The 20496-nt window shown below is 41.4% G+C and overlaps 2 protein-coding genes across 2 annotated transcripts in view; one reads left to right on the top strand and one right to left on the bottom strand.

Moving 5' to 3' along the window:
* Positions 1 to 16623, bottom strand: part of ATP2B1 (ATPase plasma membrane Ca2+ transporting 1) — a 124749-nt gene extending 108126 nt beyond the window's left edge. The window contains 1 exon segment of the mRNA NM_214352.3: positions 16447 to 16623. The gene's annotated coding sequence lies outside the window, so the exon portion shown is untranslated.
* Positions 15704 to 18340, top strand: LOC106507543 (uncharacterized). The gene is made up of 4 exons (XM_085024911.1): positions 15704 to 15708; positions 15838 to 16095; positions 16170 to 16396; positions 16429 to 18340. The coding sequence occupies exons 1-4, from the start codon at positions 15704 to 15706 to the stop codon at positions 17832 to 17834; spliced, it is 1896 nt and encodes a 631-aa protein (XP_084881037.1). The 3' UTR covers positions 17835 to 18340.
* The last annotated feature ends 2156 nt before the right edge of the window (positions 18341 to 20496 follow it).

Below are 20496 nucleotides of genomic sequence, written 5' to 3'. Positions count from 1 at the left end.
CGGTTGTGAAATATATGCCATAAGTTGAAACTTATCAAAAAACTTCTATTTTAAATATTTTACACAAAAATCTTTCCACGTACCACTAAATTACCTTAGACAATTTGAAAAAGTCAAACAGAATTAAACCAGCAAGTAATCACTGAAGATTACTACCTTTTTTTAAAAAAGACCTATAATGTGCCAGGTACTATTGCTAGTTCCTGGGGATATAAACAACCACCAATCTAGACCTTGCCCTTGAAGAATGCCATTGATCTAGGAGTATGAACTTGACAGATAAATGTAATAAATATTTTAGAAATACCATATTTCCCTGGCTGCGGTATATTTCAGAAGTCATTCTTTCCACTTCTCAGCATTTTTAGCCCACAAAATAGCAAATTCCACCCTTGTTGAGTTGATGAGAACGTGAATCTCCAATTTTTGTTTAAAATTTTTCAGAAGTTCATAATTAAGAAGTAACAATGAAACCAAAAGCTAGTTGATGCACAGATTGCTTGTCACATGGCAGGCAAAGCAATTAAAGGGAACAGAATTTCCCACCTTGCAGAAAAACCACAGAATTTTCATAACTAAGAAAGGGCAGTGTTTCCTTTTTATGCAGTAACACAAATGTAATTACTTCCATTACATTAAAGACAAAAAAAAAAAAAAAAAATCACAACACACAAATCGAAGAAAGGTAACTTTAAACCAATAAGAAATGCAAACAAAATCTATATACACTTTACTGTTTCAAAGTTACAGGTCAGTTGGAAAGGCGTTAAGGAGGTTAAATCCTAGAATAGAGATTATGAAAAGCAACATGTTATGGTGTTGATTCTTAATCAAATGGCCAAAATGACTTAGATGACTTAAAAGTCAGAAAAAGCACTGCAGAGCTACTGTTTTTGAATCAAATTTTTCTGTGGCTATTAAGGTTTGTGATTCTCTATTTTTTATTTTAAAAATGTTTTTTACTGTCAATTTTCTTTTAAAAAAAGGTAATATTTGGGCTTGCTTTGAACAACTTTCCCAATTTCTACAAATCTGCTCTTGTCTGCAGTGTGCTGAGAAACCAGTTATCCAAATGCTATAGAAATGAGTTTAAAATACTGGTAAACACACCAGGTAAACACTTAAAGTGGAGGTGAGTCGCCGAGAGATTTGATGCATGGACTCCTGGCTTCCAAGAGGGCCTATCCGCCAGCTTCCTGCTTTTCTACTTGTTCTACACGGTTGAGGAAGCTAGAAAAATAACAGCCCTCAGGCTAGGAGAGAAACTATCCCACACCTCTCCCCATTCTTCTGGTCCCTTTCCTCTTCCATTCCTTTCCCTTTCGGGGGCATTTCAGGTGGGGCTTAATCCACTAAGCGGCATTCCTTGACAAAAAGACCACTATTCACTGACTCTGACATCAGAGGCATGTCAAAGCCACTCCATCCTTTTACTTCTTTAACTTTTCCAAGTAATTAAGAGAAAAAAAACCCCAGCAGCTTTGAATAGTCAAATACATATATGTTGCTATCTAACTACTAAGTGTTAGAAAGTTACATTCAATCGACTACATACTCTGCCCTAATACCCTATTCTGCCTCCCCTGTCACATCCCACTTCTGCAGCTGTCATCTGAAAGTCCTCACCGCCATAATCTAGTGACTTTCAATGCCCCTAATCTCTTTGTGTACATTTGTAGCATTAGGTTAAACTATAATCTCTCAAGATCCCCAAAAACCACTTAAAATGTCTTCCTTTCAACTCCTTGCAGCATCTGCCATATGGGGCCACCTAGTATGGAACACACTGGAGGGGCAGGGCCAAAGAAACTCCTCAGAGGAGGAGTTTTCCCCCTTTCAGCACAAAGACCTTCACCAAGACCGCCACGTCTTGAGGAAATATTCAATTTGAATCTATAAGTGCACATTAAGAAAGGAGGCAATACAGGCAACTCCAAGATTACAAGGGAACTCAGAACTAACAGTCTGGCTCTCTACCTTGGCTGTATATGGAATATAAGCAGAGCTCAGTGCAATTTAAAAAAAATAAAAAAATAAAAAACAATCCTTGGAAAGAAATAGAGACACAAGGAAAGAGCTCACCATCAAGAGTTCTAAAAACAGGAAACAATGGTGGCAAAACTGCTGAGATTTGAGGGTTTGACAGGCATACTCCAAAATGCCTTTCTTTTCTTTCTTGTAAAAGAATAGCTGGAAACAACGCATCCCTATTCATTATAGGAAGCGATCAAAGACTAGGAAGGGGACATGTGCACACACTTAACACTGGTTCTTTGGAAGCACACAGCACCTGATGAATCACCGCACAAAAAAAGGAAACCAAGAAGGAATACTGGACACAGCAAGTGAGATGGACTGCAAGTTCTGCTTAACAATCTCTCAGCAGGTCACAGGGGCTACTGTCTTGAACACATAAATACTTTTTAAAGGAATTTATCCATAATCTTAAATTTTCCAAAGTCTTGATGATTAAAAAAGTCAGATACAATGTCAAAGGCAGAGCCTGCTACACTTTCTTAAAACTTTAAAGTTTTATTTCATATACAAATATAGAACCTCTACTTTTTTGGATTATACTTGCACTTAAAATGTCAAACTTCCGTAGAATTTTCTCCTTTGTTAAAAAAAGTTTTAATCTGTAAGAAGCATTCTAGAAAAGCTTTATCAGCATTTTGAAATAAATACTACTGCAACTAAAGCAACATCCATTTCGATGGGCTTCTTCTTAGTATTCTACTCCACTTTGTAAAGTCTATATTACCCTTTACAAGCAGGGCTGGTGTAACTGTTTTAGAAATGTTACATCACAAAGTTATAACAAAATATTTCTCATCTTCAATAGTGTGATTAAGCTAACATATTAGTCAGCTTAAGTTAAAAGAAACAGCAGCTTGTGATACATTCTAACTGCAAGCATATTACAGTTTCTAAAGAAAGAAAGAACAACCATTTTCCTGGACACCACTGTCAGTAGACTCAGGCTCAAGACTGGATGCAAGATGCTCATTCAAGAGTCATTACAAAAACATCACAGGCTAAAGGCAGTGTGCCAGATGCAAGTGATAGAAGGTTAACAGTGCCTCCTCTCCAACTTTACTGCTCATGGAGGTGTCCAACATGAAAACAACAAATTATGAATTTTTAAAAGGGCTAGGAGAATTTGAGAAAGTAAAGCAGAGCCCTAGAAGTTGAGGGTCATGAACTGTACATGCAGCAGCAAAAGACAATACTTAACCAGCCTCGCATGAATGACGCTGGCAGAAAATATCAATCAGAAGATAAACTACCAAAAATCCTTTAAACCCAGTAATTACAAAGGAAACAATTGTAAATGAAGATAAACACCTACAAAAAAAAAAAAATCACTGGAGGATTACTTAACATGAGAAAAACTTAAAACCTAAACATCTAGTAATAAGGGAATCGTCATGAGATGCTGTATCACACTCACTAAAAGGATGTTTATGAAAAAAATTTGTCGACATGAGCAAATGACAAAGATTTTTAAAATCACACAATTAATACCTACATTATCTCAAGCATGTTAACAGGTGTACACATTTTTTTTTAAAGTCAAAGGTAAATCAAAATGTTAAAGCTAGGTATTTCTCAGAGGTAGTGATTTTGCTTCATTTTTACATTGTTCTGTATTTTCCAAAAATTAGTGTTGTTACATTTTAAATTGGTAGAAACATTACACTTAAGTCACTGTATTCCAGGATTCCCTTTTATAACCACTCTTAACTCTTTTCATCTGTTTCAGTAGAGAATCTCTCTCCTCCAAATTCCACAGAACCCACTCATTTCAACAGGCTAATATTTGTAAATTGCTTGAATCAGTACCCGGCAGGTAGAAAGCAGCTACACAAGTGTTCATTATACTCAATATTTTTAAATTTCTAAAGTTCCCCTTGTGGCACAGTGGAAATGAATCTGACTAGTATCCATGAGGATGCAGATTTGATCCCTGGCCTCGATCAATACGTCGGGGATCCGGCCTTGCCATGAGCTGTGGTGTAGGTCACAGACACGGCTCCCATCTAGCATTGCTGTGGCTGTGGTTTAGGTCAGCAGCTACAGCTCCAATTGGATCCCTAGTCTGGAACTTCCATATGCTGTGGGGTGGCCCTTTTTAAAAAAGCAATACATACATACATACACACATACAAACTCCCTTTATTTAGTCAAAGTAACTAGTGTATTTTAGAGCTGGCCTATTTGTCATGGCACCTTGACAAAAGAACCATAGATTTTTTTTTTTTTTTTTTTTGCTTTTCTCTTCTGAATTTCAGCATCTCTTAAGAGATGACTGTTGTCTCCCTCTGAAATTCTTCCTTCAAAGAAAGAGCAGGAGGAAGACATCCTGTCAAATCAAATTCTTCAAAGGGAAGGCAGGAAATTACAGGGTGTGGAATTCTAAAATATGGTAAAGTGTTAAGACACACCTACGAAAGGGTACTTAATATGTTAAAAAGTCTCTCAAGAGTCACCATCTCATGGAATTAAACCCTAACATTAAGAGTATGTACGTAGCCAGACGAAGAAATGGAGAAATCATTTATCCAATTCTTAATGAGGATGGGCTACATGTAGTTATTTGAGAAAAAACAATGTCTTCGTCTGGTTTTATGAGCTCTTTGAGGGGGGGAGTAGTGGCGGTAACGAAAGGACAACCCAGGGGAAACGCAAGAAATCAAAGATGCCAATGAACTGTTGTTCATAATAAAGGAGGGAGGAATCCGAATGGGAGAAATCAAGGAACTTCAGTGGACTTCAATGCACTGTCTTCCCTAAACAAGCTTTCGGTCAAGTCCACATAGCCCGCTTGTGCTTTAGTAAAAACGGATTCTTCTATCCAAAGTAATAATGAGTCCGCGTCTAAGTCGCCCAAGACTGCACGCAGACACGAGACCTGACAGGGGACACGGCTGGCTTATGCACACATAAAAGTGTATTCCAGGTACGTATTCCTTTTTAGTTTTGACAAACTTATACATGCCATCAAGTCTGTTTACAGACGCAGGTCTACAAGACTCTTAAAAATTACCAGCAGTCTTTTTTAGTCCCCTTACACCATTTTCCATTCAGAGGCAACAAGAACAGGTGCCTTTCATTTCACTACCGAATTCTATCATATTACTTGCAGTGCTCCTGCAGGAGGGTGTGTGTGTGTGTGTATGCATGCACACGCGTGTGTCTGTGTCTTTCAATACCACTCTTTTCCTCATACAATGCGTCCCAAAGTACTTTTAAATTTAGAGTATACAAAGAAGCTACAACTCAGTAATAAGATGACCTAATGAAAAAATGGACAGAAGATCTGAACAGACACTGTAAGTTATTAGAACCCAAACTGGCCATCATTGGGTAAATGGATAAACGAACTGGGGTACATCCATGCAATGAGGTCCTTATTAGCAATAACAGGAATTATTAATATATGCAGCATGGATGAATTTCAAATAGTTATGCTGAATGAAAGGTGGACTAAAAAAAGAACACACACCTCATGACTCCAAGTACATAAATCTTAGAAAGTTCAAATTAATCTATAATGACAGAAAGCAGATTAGTGGTTGCTCGAAGAAAGGAGAGGAGGAGCGAGGGAAGCCGATTACAACACGGCGCAAGGAAATGTTGGGGGGAGGGTTGTGTTCCTTTACATGACGTGACCGTGGTGGCAGTTTCACTGCAAATGCAGACATTAAAAGTCAAGTTCTCCACTGTGAATGTGTACAGTGTACTGGATGTCACCTGTGCCTTAATAAGGCTCTTTTTTTTTTCTTTAATCTTTTTAGGGGCTGCACCCACGGCATATGGCGGTTCCCAGGCTAGAGGTCAAATCGGAGCTAGAGTTGCTGGCCTACACCACAGTCTCAGCAACTCAGGATTTGAGCCGCATCTGCGACCTACACCACAGCCACAGCAACACTAGATCCGAGCCTCATCTGCGACTTACACCACAGCTCATGACAATGCTGGATCCCTAACCCACTAAGCAAAGCCAGGGATCGAACCTGTGTCCTCATGGATGCTACTCAGATTTGTTTCTGTTGAGCCATGATGGGAACTTTTTTTTTTTTTTTTTAAATTATGAGAGAAAGGAAGAGGCACAAATAAAGCTTGTTTAGGGAAGACAGTGCATTGAAGTCCGCTGAAGTTCCTTGATTTCTCCTTCACATTCAGATTTCTCCCTCCTTTATCATGGACAACAGTTTACTGGCATCTGTGATTTCTCGCGTTGGCACAAATAAATCAAACAGGAGTTTCAGACTCACATGTGGGGCTTTCTGACTAGGGAGTCCACTGGAGGGGAGGGGACTGGGACATTCTCCTTGGACAGGTCCTCCCGCAAACAGAACCGGTGTGAGCATCTTAGCTCCTGTCCCTCAAGCTAGTCAGAGTCCTCGGAGAAGACACTTCAACCCTGGCCAGCATCCTGAAAGCAAGGGGAGGAGGGAAGGCGGCTGGGATCTTAGCAAATACTGTAAACTCACACTCACTCTCATTTTAGTATTTGACAGGGAGCAGGGTCAGAGGCCGGTGATACGCCACTTCTTTAACTAGAAGTCTTAGATTAAATACATTTATTGAAAAGCTAGATTATCTTCATGAATGAAATAGGGCATCACCAACAAAACATCAAATGACAAGCTAGTTAAAGGCAAAATGGGAAGACAAATCTAAAAAAGAAATTAAACAGCTGACAATTTGGGGTGATGTGGGAAGAGAAAAGGACCTACTATGTGCACACATATTATTTTGAAAGTCAAAACTTCCAAAAAAAGAAAATTAATAAAACTCTCTGATTTTATATTTTGTACTTTGGGGGGAGGTAATAAAAAAATCAAATGATCGACCCATGGTCACCTGGCTTTCTAGTGGCAGTGATAAAAGTCTAATTTAAATCTGGAGAGATCTTAAGACAACATCATAGAGTTAAAAACCAAAATCAGAAGTTTTGGGTCTAGCCACACCTAGGAATACTATGAAGATACACAGGCTCTAAGAAACGTGGATACTACTGGCAAAAGGAATGATGATGCAGCAAGAGGGTCCAGAGGCAAAAGAGAATCAGGTAAGTTCCAGTGACCAATTATACATATAAAAACAGTGGCGTGTAAGCTTGAAGGCAGGTGAATTTAAACTCCACCCTAAATCCATGTGGCACTCAGAGGAGGGCTGCCTGACTGGCTGACTGATGACTGTTTTTCTGCCAAGTGACATTCAGAGGGTCTGAGGCTGGAGGATCTCCTTTTCCTGGACTTTGCTGTCACCTCTTTCCCATTTCATTGACTGACCTTCCTTGTTCCCAGCCCTCTCTATGCGCCCTTTAACCCCGTAGTTCTGCACCCCAGTATTAGTTGTCAGGAGTGTCCAAAATACCTGAAGTTTGTGGTTCACTTTTGAAACACACAGAAAAAGTGCAGTTAAAGGATCACTTACTTGATTTGGTGGGCGCAAGTAGAGAGGAAATGGACAGAACTGCAGCAAAACAAGTGAAAATTCTGCATAACTCTAAGTATGAGCAGGGCAGCATGGAGTATACGCCAGTGTAACCCACATGCGTCCCAGAAGGAAAAGATCAAAATCCGTGAGGAAAAAGGTCCTCCTCCGATCCATTTTCACTTTTGCGGATTCTATTGATTTTGCCTGCACAGATTTCTTTTTATTTTTTTCACTACCAAAACCACTCTACACTCCTCTCTTGATAAACAATTACTTCTTTCTATAATACCTTACCAAGAATTAGGTCTATAACAAGTCAAAGAGCTGGGAGAACACTGAAGAGCAGTTCACCTGCACAATTTCAGCTGTGCTCATCACTGGAAAATGAATCATCTCTGGAAAGCAACTTTTTTCAAGTATTTTAAAATATAATAGCTCATACACCAAATCCATATAAATCATTAATTGCTTACACGTCTGGAATTATGACTCCACCTACTATGTGAGCATTCTATAGAAAGGACAGAATCAAGTATGGGCTTTCCTTCCTCGACCTAAGGAAGGCACTTAGAAGAATAAGCACGTTGCCTGCTTTACACTTTAACAGAGACCATACGCCAACACTTCTTCCTGATGCCTGCAGTGATCCTGCACCAGGTCTTGAGCCAACAGTTCACTCTCAATTCATGGAAAAGTCCTCTCTCGGAAAAATTAGAAACTGCAGCAAGCAGACATTTAAAAACTTGGCTCCAACCACATTCCTATCAATAGTAACTACAAGGACATCATACTTTTTTTTTTCCTTCTTCTTTTTGCCTTTCCTAGGGCCGCTCCTGAGGCATATGGAGGTTCCCAGGCTAGGGGTCTAATCGGAGCTGTAGCCACCAGTCTACACCAGAGCCACAGCAATGCAGGGTCCAAGCCATGTCTGCAACGCCGGATCCTTAACCCACTGAGCAAGGCCAGGGATCGAACCCGCAACCTCATGGTTCCTAGTCGGATTCGTTTCCGCTGCACCACAACAGGAACTCCAGGACATCATACTTTAAATTTTAGACCATAATATATACTTCACATTATGGCATTTTACATTGCACAGTATGCTAATGGATTGCAGATGTAACAAGCACATCTTAACATCAATATTGATGAAAAGATATTAAAACTAAAAGAAAAGTGAAACTGGTCATTTCAAGACATAACTTTTAGCTACTATAATGACTAATTACCAGCAGAATAAAATCTAAAATGGACAAATTACTATACCGCAACTAAGAAACGGAAAAGACTTTCTATGTAGAAGCCAAAGTCTACTGTCCTAGAAACATTCTACGAAACGTAGCTACCCTCTAGAAGTAAAACAGGTTGTCCTATGAATCCATCTGAGCAAAGTTATACTTTCAAAGGTAAAAAGGCTTTAGGAATTCTCCGAGAAATTCCTCCACCTTATCTGCTTTACTTGCACACAAGCTATGCAATGTCTAAGTCCTAAATTAATGTGCCAAAAAAAACCCCCAAAAAACCTGATTGAATGCTTGTGGGATAAAACTCTATATATCCTCAAGAACTCTTATTCTTAATGTTAGCTTTTTTTTTTTTTTTTTTTTTTTTTTGTCTTTTTAGGGCCACACCTGCACATATGGAGGTTTCCAGGCTAGGGGTTGCATCAGAACTAAAAATGCTGGCCACAGCTACGCCAGATCCAAGCCATGTCTGTGACCTGTCCCACAGCTCATGGCAACGCCAGATCCTTAAACCACTGAGCAAGGCCAGGGGTCGAACCTGCGTCCTCATAGATGCTAGTCAGATTCGTTTCTGCTAAGCCACGACAGGAACTCCAAGAACTCATGTTCTTATCTGCACTCCCATATTATTCCCAAGTGAAATTGCCAAGACAAAAAGGACACATAATAGATGGGAAGTGAATGACCCAAACCACAAATGTAGAAAAATTCAGACAAGAAAATTAATGAGTGATGTCTGGGATAAGGAGACTTATGAATGCTGAGTTTCGAAGAAGGGGAACATTTAGATAAACAACAGCAAGGATCCTATCAGGTGAGAGGAAAAACAATTTAGTCACGTGAAAAGGAAGGAGAAGAGTGTATGCAGGAGCCTGCCAGACATGACTGTCACACAGGGGGCAGTCAGCAGTACTACAGTACTGCAGCACTGCTCTCAACTCCAGGAAACAGCACCCCCTGGAGGTGTGCGAAGTGGTAGTCCTAGATAAGTAATATAGAAAAGTAACAGGTGGATGTTCTAATAAAGTGATTCTGTGAAATAAGGCTGCAAAACACTCAACACATTTAGATGGATTCAGTCCATATTAGCATGTCGAGGTACGGGAGAAGCCCTAAATGGGAAACTGCGTAAACCAGCCTATCTTGGATTTAAATTTTGCCCCCCCCCATAAAACCCCTGCTGAACACAACTATGCAAATCAACTATATTCCAATAAAATTTAAAAAATAATAAAGCACAGCAACCTCATGTAAACACACAAACACATAAAACCCTCTTCATGTTTCTCAGAGTCAGTATTCTAAAACATACTTTAGAAAATACTGAGCTACTTTATAAAGGGCTTGCAGAGTCAAGTTGAATCTTGATAAAGAGAAAAATGAGGAACCACTGAAAGTTTTCGTCAAGAAATAACAGCAGGAAAACTATTAAAAAACAAAAAAATTCTGGCACAAATAACAAAGGTAGATTAAAGCAGCAGATCTGAGAATTTTGAGAGTAAAAGACTGCTTAAAAAAATCCTGCAGGGAGCAAAGTGACTCACTGAGTTAACACAATGAACAATAAATCAACATGGTTAATAATCAAGTTAATTTAAAAAGCATCCTTTAAAGAGTAAAATCCCTTTTAAGATCTACTTTTCTGAAAACACAACTTTTCGTCCAAAATTTATCAGGTCTTTACAGTAGTCCTACCAGTTTACAGGGAGAGAGCATAATCTCGGATTTCACAACGTAAGCAAGCATGGTCCATTCAAGACTATCCTAATTCTTTCCTCCAGAGAACAATTAATGTTCACACAAAGCAGACACCCCAGATTTGGAGATACTGTGTTGTGGGGTTTTTATGTTCAGAAATAGCAAATAATATTCTTATCAAAGAGGTAACTAAAAACACTGCATATTGTTTACAGAGTAATTAACATGGTTCTAGTAAAATTTAACCAAAAATAGCTTTAAAAGAATATAGTGAAAAGGTTTACCCATAGTTGATCTGGATCTCTCCGCCAGAAATCTTTATCAGTTTAGATTTCCCTCATCATTACTAAATTATAGTCCATCGTTCCTAAATATATTCTAAAGTGTAGCCAACAAGTCTTAAGTTTTTGGAACAAATGAATAAGAAAATGTTCAGCACAGCCTCGTGATGGATGTGCTTGGAGATTAATTTCATTACAAAATGCATTTTAAATACAGATGCAGGATATTTACTACAGTGCCATAAATGAAGCAAAACAACTGCATTTTATATCTGGTCTTAAATAGAAAGTAATCCTTATGGGGTAAACAGTATTAGATTAAATGATTAAAAAAGTCATATCCAGTTACATCAAACAGACCTTAAAGTAGATTGCTGAACTATATAAACTTATAATATTTAATTAAAATAGCAGTAACTTCTGTTTTCATGCACAGAATGGTAAATTACCAATTACTAATATTCCTGAAAGTTCATTAAAAACTAACTAGCTGTTTCGGGAGGAATAGCTACTTGTTAACTGAAATTAACAAGGACCACCACTTATCCACCAATTTGTCCCAGTTGAAAGGAACATCCAAAGTCTTTCCTTCTGACAAGAAATAAGAACTAGACTAAAGCGTATGAAACTATACAGAACTCTACTGGACAGTATGCATTTCTTTTACATAAATAAGCACCTATGTTCAAGTCATTTGGAAATGGCAGACAATGGGGCATGAAAACAAAAACAAATGAACATTCTCCAACCAGGACTTTACAGTGCTTAATAAGTAACTTAATAACCCTAGATGGATCTTCTGAAAGAAGACAGCGCACACAGATAACAGAAAAATTTTCAATTTACCAGTTTTACAACCGTCACAAAAACCACCAAGTCCACAAATCAAACTTGGATACAAGAGTCAAAACTACTTGAAAGCACTATGTTCAAAGTCAAATAAATCAGTAACGTCCTTCTAATTTATAAAGGCAACTCTACTCTGTAAGGTAATTTTAACCTAGATATAACTTCAACATCAGTGTTTCTCAATATGCTGACTCTGGGCCCCACCCAAATCTGCTGAATCAGATTTGCAAGGGCAATGCCAGGGAATCTGCACTTTCAGTAACTCCCCCAGGTGATCCTCCTGCACACATTCTGGACAATCACCAACTTCTTTGTGAAATTTATAACAAGGGTTTTGGATTTCAAGAACTGAAATCTCCTCGTTTTGGATCTTTTAAGACTAAATTTCATCACATACCGAATTAATATTTCAAAAAGATTTAGGAAACAAATACGCTGTGGCAGAAAAAAAGGGAATATGGAAAAAAAAATTACAGAAGTTAAAAGAAATATTTAGCATACGCCACCTTATTTTTAACTCAAGATTTAAGACACCTCTCACCATTTCAAAAGACCAACAGGTCTTTGAAAACAAAATTCCTAACTTTTAAAAATAATCCAATCCACAATATTAGAAATATAATATTTCAAATATGTTCAAATTCATTTACTCAGCTGTTAATCAAATCAGGGAATGAACTGCTTTCATTATACCAAATATAAGCAACAATTAAATGTATAAAGTTAAAACCAAACAAATATGTTTATATTTCACTATAAAATTTACTCGTCATAAAATGATTTTCAAAAACTTGTGCAACTTTCACAAACTTATATAAACATATATAATGGAAAGAGCAATGAAGCAAAAACCAGAAGCCACCTAGAGTCCATTTCTGGCTAATCTGGCTGTTAGCTATATTTCCTTAGGGCCCAGACAAATCATTTTATCTACCTTAAAAAAAAAAAAGAAAGAAAAAGAAAGAAAGGTACAATCTACCTTACTCATTTATTTCACAGGTTTTCTGTAAGAACTGAATGAGATATAATACATTTTGAAATATTATAAAGCATTTTATATATCAAAATCATTATCATTAAGAATAATATTTGAGAGATACTGTCTTTAGATGCCTGCCTTAAAACAGAGTATTACAGAAATGATGAATATAAAAATTGACCTTTCGGATTCAATTAGATGTTGGACATGACTGTATAAATCCTATAAATTATAAACATAAAAAATAATATCATTCAGTTGTCTTATGTCCCCATTTATAACAGACCTATTGCTTACATAAAAACTGAAATGAAATTAGATGTGCCATGAATTGATAACTGTCAAAAGTGGTCAGTAAATACATTATTCTTTCTATTTCCACATGGTGGACAATTTCCACAATAAAAATTTTTAACAACGTATATGTGTGTGTGTAAATTATCGGTAAAAGCTAAAAAATAAATCTTTTTAAGCTCTTTTTGAAAATTATTCCCGTAACTATGGCATCCTTTTCCTTCAATGTTACCTCAGATTCTACATATTTCAAAATAAGCTACTTTCACCATAACCTTCCATATATCACGACACCTGTTAGAAAATAACTATTCCCCTCCACTGGGCAAGTAAATACTCTTACCCAAGCTGCAAAAACTTAATTTTTAAACTTCTGCTTCCTGATCCTTATTTCATGACTTTTGTTCTCATTCATGACAAAATTCCAGAATTAAAAAGTGAAAATAATGTTTCAACTGCATTATGTGTAAAAACATAAGGAAAAAAGGGCGCAAACACACTTTTTTGTTAGTACTGCAAAAGACCACCAACGGTTGTAATTGGCCATTCCTCTTAAAACTTGCTGACCTATATACAACTCAATTCACGTGGTAAGAGAATGCTGAATCCAAAAGGAAATTGGCAAATATAGTCCCCAAATCAAGGATTCTATCCAGGTACGCGTAACAACATATAATCACTCTGCATACATCAACCTAATTACTCAAGATGTCCTTTAACCTGGGGCCATATTCCACAGACTGAAAAGCAAAAACTACCTTTAAACTCAAGCAGATTTTTTAACTTAAAACTATCTATAGCTCAACAGCTTATGCTTTACAGTAGTCTATGAAGAAACTGCAAATGTTGAATTAAAAATTAAATGCAGATAGAAATGATACCACCTCTGCTGTGTAATTTCAACTGTAATTGGTAATATCCATACATTAATGCATTCATTACTTGAAAGGTAAATCTTTTTCCTTTATGTCACATCTGCAGTCATAATCATTAAAAATTATCCTGTGTCTAAAGAGACAATCCTTAAATTTTTGATTTGTGAGCGAGGGGAACACAAGGGAGCAAGTGGGCAGGGAAGGAAGAAATCTCACCCATTCAGCTGTCACTACAGCATCTGTTTTCTAAGCATTAAAAACTCTGTTTATTTTTATATGAGATATTTTGAGAAAAGCCATACACAGAAACCACTTTTTCCAATACGGTCTTCAATAACTGGGTATAAGTACTCCTGCTGAAAGTCTTCGTTTGTATTATTTAAAAACAAGTAATTGTAAAACTCTAGTCAAACCATAAATGGCAAGATGTTGGGAGATGAAAAACAAAAAAGGAATTACTATACCTTATTCAAACAAAGTTCATAATTTTGCATGTTTACTTTAGAATCTGTTAATAGCACAGAAGCTAAAAAAAATTTATAAAACTACTATCATGCTGGTGGATATCCTTATTTGGAGGCAATGGCTAGTTTTAAACATCTATTTATGATAAAGCTATTACTTTCCTTATTTTCCTAGGTAGATACCTTAGATCACTGCCCCTATTATTTTATCATAAGCACAAATCAAATCTAGTTTCTCATCTCATCTCAGAAGTCTACATTAAATTTCAAGCTTCAAATTAAAAAAACAATTTCCCACACAATTGCAGAACCCCCCCCCCATAAAAGAGTGAGGAATTACAGAATACAGAAAAAAGAAGACAATTCACCTTACACATCTAAATGGGGATGCCAGGAACGACACCAACTGGAACAAAAATCAAGAAGGCATCCTTTGAATGTTCATCATTTTAATAAAAGAAAATGCCGAAATTTTAAATTAAAGGTGGCGCTCTGTCCTCAACTCACCCGATTGTGACTCACTTTTGCAGACTATATGGTAGGAAATAACAGTTACTTTTCAAAGATCATTGCAGTTACACCGAAGCCAAAATCAGGACAGAGATCCACCCTTAATTACAGCAATTTAACTGTCTCATGCAAAGCAAGGTAGAAACTAAGACGCCCCCCTGAAATGGCTAAATAAGCCCATTTCATACACTAGTTCTCAAAGGATCCCTTTAAGGACAGTGTGTCTATTTGCTTCAAATCTGAACTCACCAGGACAAAAAAGAAAAAGGGGGGGGGGGGACCAAATGAACTGCTCAAGTACAAAAAGCAGATTCTCCTCCAATCCCTCTAATTCCCCCAATCCGCCTCCGCCACACACAAGGACAGGGAGTCTGGGGAAAGCTGGCAGCAGGGCAAGCGGTTGAAGGCCCTTCATTCACTCACATGGGCCACTATCCAAAGGGTTACACACCCTCTGCCCAAGGAGAGCCTCATACAAAGCAGATCCTTACAAGTACTTCTTATTATAAAATACACCCACGCTGAACGAGAGATTTTAAAATAAGGCTGTCCTCAGGTGGGGGAGGTTAAACACAACAAAGGCTTCCATGTTGAAAGGCAGAGTCCCGATATATGCATATACCTACACGCGTATGAAGAAAAATCCATATAACTAATTTATCATGAACAGCAATCGATACCAACAGGAGCCATTAGATTATTAATAAACCGAGAAAAGTAGCATGCATGGCAGCCAAAGGTGCCTGGCTGCTGAGCTCTAAACCCAGGAAAGGTAAAATTATGCCTGCCGAGGCGAGGATCGAGCCCTCCGCAGATTTAAAGACCCCCTCTGAACCTCTTGCCCTCCCCTCCGCGCCAGGCACCGCTGCACCGCACAGGGTTCGAGCCCTCCCTGCGCTGCGAGTCCTGCAGAAAACTGGTGAATGAAATGCGCACAGAAACCAGCCTGGCCAGTGACCGCTGCACAGAACCAGGGGTCGCTAACTAGCTCAGCCACAGGATTCTCCTGCAGGATGGAATAAAGGGAGCACCCCCCAGCACCACCACCTCTGCAACTGGAATGCGGTTCTTTCTTACAGACCCTTCCAAAAAGGGGGTGGAGAACGCAGGATTTTTTTCTTCTTCCTTTCTTTCTTTTAAAACTAAGTCTAAAAACGCGAATCGGAAGCAACCGTAAATATCCTGGGGAGCCAGACGAGAGACACCGGGAGAAAGGCGAGGCGGTTCTCCAACCCCCGGGGAATCACCGTCCTGTGCGACACGCATCAATCAACTAGCCCCCGCCGGGGGCCAACGCCGGCCCCGCTCTCCGCCCGCGGAGCGCCAGCGGGGCCGAAGTCGGGGATTTAGAGGGGTGACCCTCCCCGGGCGCGGGGAAAGACTGCCGGGCACCGCTGCCCTCAAGGTCACCAGGCGCCGAGGCAGGGGCGGCCGGCCGCAGGATGGGCTATGGCGCGGCCGAGGCGGCTAGGAGAAGTCGAAGAGCTGAGGGTGTAGACGCGGAGTACCACCCAGCCGGTCCCTAGGGCCCTGGGCGGGGACTCCCGGCCGGACCCCGCGCCACGGCTCACGCCGAGAAACCCGCTCACCTTTACGATCTCTCTGGGCGGGCGCGGTGCTCCCACCTGCGAAGGGGCCCCCCGCACGCCCCGCCAACTTCGCTCCAGAATCCGCGCAGTCCGCGGAACACCCACTTGTCAGGACCCCCGCCGCGACGCCCCGACCTCCGCGTTCCGCCCGGCCTCCCCCGCAGGTGACCTGCCCCGCCGCCCCCGCCGCGAGCAGGCGGCGGCCGCCACTCACCTCGCCCGGCAGCAGGAACCATTTTCCGAGGGGGAAAGGAAGGGGAGGCTGCGAGAGGGTCGGGGGAAGGGGACGGTGAGGACGGCGGCCAACGCAGAGAACCGGGACTCGGCCGGTGCGCAGGCGGCTCGCAGGACTCCGGGCGCCACGCGGAGGTTCGGCTGCACCTCGAGGATGAAGCGGCCGTGGAGCCACAAGCTCGGCGTCCACCAGCCGGGGCTCCCTACTCACGCTGCACTGCGAGGAGGCGGCGGCGGCGGCGGAGGAGGCGGCGCCCGGCCCGGCCCCCGCCCAGAGCCCGGCAGCAGCCGAGTGGCCGCCCGCGTCCCCGCAGGACCCGCCTCCTGGGCTCCGCAGAGCCGCACACAGGGCGCGCCGCGCTCAGCACGGGCAGTTCTGCCGGCCTCACGCCGCCGTCCGCAACGGCGGCCGCGGGCAGGGTGCAGCCCCCTCTGGGAGCCCGGCAGTCCGCCCTGCACGAGGCGGGGCCCGCGGCCCCCGGGGAGTGGACGGCCGAGCACGAGGGGGCTGCGAGAAGCTTCAGGCAGGGGCCCCGTCTGCACCGGGTGGCGCGAAAGATTGCCGGGGGCGCAGGGGAAGGAGAACTCTCACCCGTTCCGGTCCGGCGCTCCCTTCTCTCCACACCCTCTCGCCTCCAGCTCCACGCTGGCGGCACAGCTGCTGCCACTGCCGCCGCCGCCGCCGCCGCCAAAGCTAGCGCCGCCGCCGCCGCCGCCGCCGCAGCCCTGGCTAGGCGCGGTCACGTGACGCGGCCCGCGGGGAGCCTGGGGGCGGGCAGACGCGCGCGCGGGAGGAAGCGCGGCTCGAACGGGGACTGGGAACCCGGCGACGCGGAGAGGGCGTTTAAGGGGAGGACCCGGCGAGCTCGCTCCCGGCAGGCGAGCGCGTACGCGGCAACTAGAGCTTGCCGCGCGGTGGCGAAAGGGTGTGAGGGGCGGGGGACTCGCGCCTCCGCGCGCCCCTCCCGCTCTTCCTTCGCCCGGCGCCTCGGCCGGCCGCTTCCCCCGCCCCCTCCTGTTCGCCTCTTTCCTCCAGCCGCTGCCGGCGATTGGCTGAGAGGCTCTGACGTCCGTGTTTCCATGACGTATCGGGGCAGGGGGGCGGAGGGGGAGGAGGGGGTGGATCGGGCGCGCCGGGCAGTGACTTCGTCAGGCACAGCTGCAGTTTCAGCGCGGGTCGCGGCGTCGCCCGCGGCTCCCGACGCCGAGAGCGATGACTGCCGCAGGCGGACTCCGGCGCCTTCACCTGGAGCCGAGCCCGAGCCACCCCCAGCCAGCGCCCCTTCGAGCCCAGGAGCCAGGCGGGCTGGGGCCAGCTCTCCGGGCGTGCATAGGTTAAGGCTTACGCCCGCGTCCGCTGACCCTTGAGCACCTCCTCGCCGCGTCTCCGCTCCACTCAGTGCCGGACTCGGTGCCTGTCCCGGGCCGTGACGCAGGCGCCAGACGACAAAAGTGCCTCCCAGCTCTTTCCCTCCTTGGGCAGGGCCGCGCAGACCCCGCTCCGGGAGCCCCTCTCTCGCTTCCTGCGGGTCGGGCCCGTAAGACTCCGGGGGTCCCAGCTGCAGCGCCCAAAGGGTTAACGCGTTCGGCGGATGCAAACTGGCCTGTCAGGATCTGCGCTCCGAGCACCCGTGTTTTCGTTTAGGGTTTGCCCTTTCTACGTATGCCAAGCCATTGGCTCATTTGTAGCATCTTGACCCAACACCCTTCTTTCGTGGGAGGGAAAGGAAAATGAAAAAAAAAAAAAAAAACCACGGGTATTAAATAATAATAAAAGGTAACCTGACTGGCCCCAACCTTCAAGAGATTTTGCAAGTTAATAAAAAAGAAACCACTGTGATGACATCTTTAAAAATAAAACGGTTTTTCCTTCCTACTTAACACATGCACACGTGTATTGGTGTCTTACCTAAGACACTGCTCCATCTTCATCTAACCGCCTGTTTCAAGTAACCCTCGCAGCTCCTTTGGAGACCGTGTCAGTGTGATTTTTCAGTACCACTTAATGAAAACAAAAAGAGGTTTGCAGAGTCTTCCTCCTTTCTCTTAACTCCAGGACTGGAAAAATTAATGTTTGTAACATCTTCCTGAAAGCAGACAGGCGATGTGAAGGACTTTATTATGAACGTTCACTCTGGTAGGGTTTATAGTAAAATATTTTTGAAGGATTAGAAACTAAATATGTAAAAAGTTTAAAAAGCAAAAAAAAAAAAATCCTAAATTAACCCTGTTGAATAAAAAGGTTGTTTTTTTTTTAATCAATTTACGTATCTTACCAGGTCAACACAGTAGGAACCTAGTGAGCTGTTCCCTTGACAAGCAAAATTAGCACTGTGCCCAGGATGACATCGGTTTTCCTCTCTTTAACCACTGTTAAGAAATTGGTTGGTGGGTACAATAGCCCTTCCTGTCACTATTTCAAAACTTCTTAGCAGAGGAACAGATTAACTTTTCAGAACGGCTTAGAAGCATTTAAGAATCATTGGCTTTTGTCCAACTTTTCCTCCAAGGAAGTTGCAACAGAAAATTGAATTATGTATTCTACTTTAATCAAGAATTTGACATTAACGTAATATATGATTCATTGCTATAGTGCCATAGCAAAATGGATAATAGATTAAACTAGAATCTGTTCACTTTGTGGGTTTGTTGCAGCCCCGAATACTAAAATATATGCTCTTAAAGTGTTGTGGTCATGAAAAATTATTCAGCATTTTCGTTTTAGAGCATGATTCCAATAGAGTTTTCATTTATGGAGATTATATACATATATATCCCAGAACATATTTATATGCATTTTAATGAAATGTGAGTCACATACAATAATATATTTTACTGTCGTAGTCAGGATGATTGTACTGTGTAGTTTGATTTTTATATTTTCATTCTTCAAATAGAAAGTAATATGTAAATAACTTTACACATTACATTAGGAAATTCATCTTTTTTCCCCAAAGGTTTAGTACTGAATGGTGAATTTTTCATTGTAAAAAAATCAAGAAAATACCTGATTACCTATTTAGCATTTCCTTAAAAAATGGAACTACTTGAGTCAAAGATGCCACTGTATATGATATAACCATATCCTTTTAATCTTAGACCTCACTTATTCCAGAGAATATATCAGTGCATAATAAGAATAATACAATACTGCAATTTTTTGTCGAAGTACTCAATCCTACAAAGTTCTTTGAATATGCTTTGAATATCTTTTTTAGTTACAAAGAAAAGTTTATAAAGGTATTTAAATCCTATGGCAAGTTACTATTTGGGATGTTAACTTTGAAGACAGGCTGTGTCTTCAAAATAATGTATTTTGCAAACTGTCAAAGTATGATCCATTTAGTGTCATAAATCTAAACTAATGACATCTTTTCTGATAAGTTGATCAATTCAATATGAACTAATCTCATACAACTCATGGAGACAGTTTTCTAAAATTCTCAATGTAATTAAGTATAAAGGGAAACATTAGGATTTTTTTTCCATCAAGAATTCTGTCACATGCATCTAGCAAGAGGACAAAATAAAGACATAGCAGCAGCATGTTTTAAAAACAATATCATTTCTCAAAATACACATTTATACATATGTGAATGTGTCAGTTCTAATTATAGCAGAATGCTAAGGAGAACTGACAGGTGTTGGGAGGCAGGAAAGGAAAAATATTCAATGCTTCATAAAAAGTACTTGTATATGTTCTCAAATTTCCCTCAACCTGGATCACCAGGGAGAGATGTGAAGAGAAACATTTAGGTCAAAACCACAGAGAAATGTTATCCATTAACAATAAATTAATTACACTTGCTGAATTAAAAGAAGTATGATTACAGATAAGCCTAAAATAAGAACTTGCAAGTCACATAATGAAAATTTCTTATAGGTAAAAATGTAAAATAGTTAGATGTTATCATTTGATGGGAATTATTTTGCATCCTGTGCTCTTCGAGGAATACGGCACTTTTTTCTAGCCCAAGTGTTGGATAATCTAGGTCATACGGTATGGCCCTAAATCTAAATTCCAGAGACT

This window comes from Sus scrofa, chromosome 5, assembly GCF_054392235.1.
Source record: "Sus scrofa isolate SSC_HxYL_T2T_F1_AM1 chromosome 5, Sscrofa_HxYL_maternal_Yorkshire_Landrace_v2.0, whole genome shotgun sequence".
Taxonomy (NCBI): Eukaryota; Metazoa; Chordata; class Mammalia; order Artiodactyla; family Suidae; genus Sus; species Sus scrofa.
Note: the sequence above shows the minus strand (reverse complement) of the source record. Positions and strands in the feature narration are given on the sequence as shown.

Coding starts and splice junctions, on each gene's coding strand:
- LOC106507543 (XM_085024911.1), top strand. Junction 16,096..16,169: donor CGGCCGCAGGATGGGCTATG/GCGCGGCCGAGG, acceptor GCCGGTCCCTAG/GGCCCTGGGCGGGGACTCCC. Junction 16,397..16,428: donor CCGCCCGGCCTCCCCCGCAG/GTGACCTGCCCC, acceptor CGCCGCGAGCAG/GCGGCGGCCGCCACTCACCT.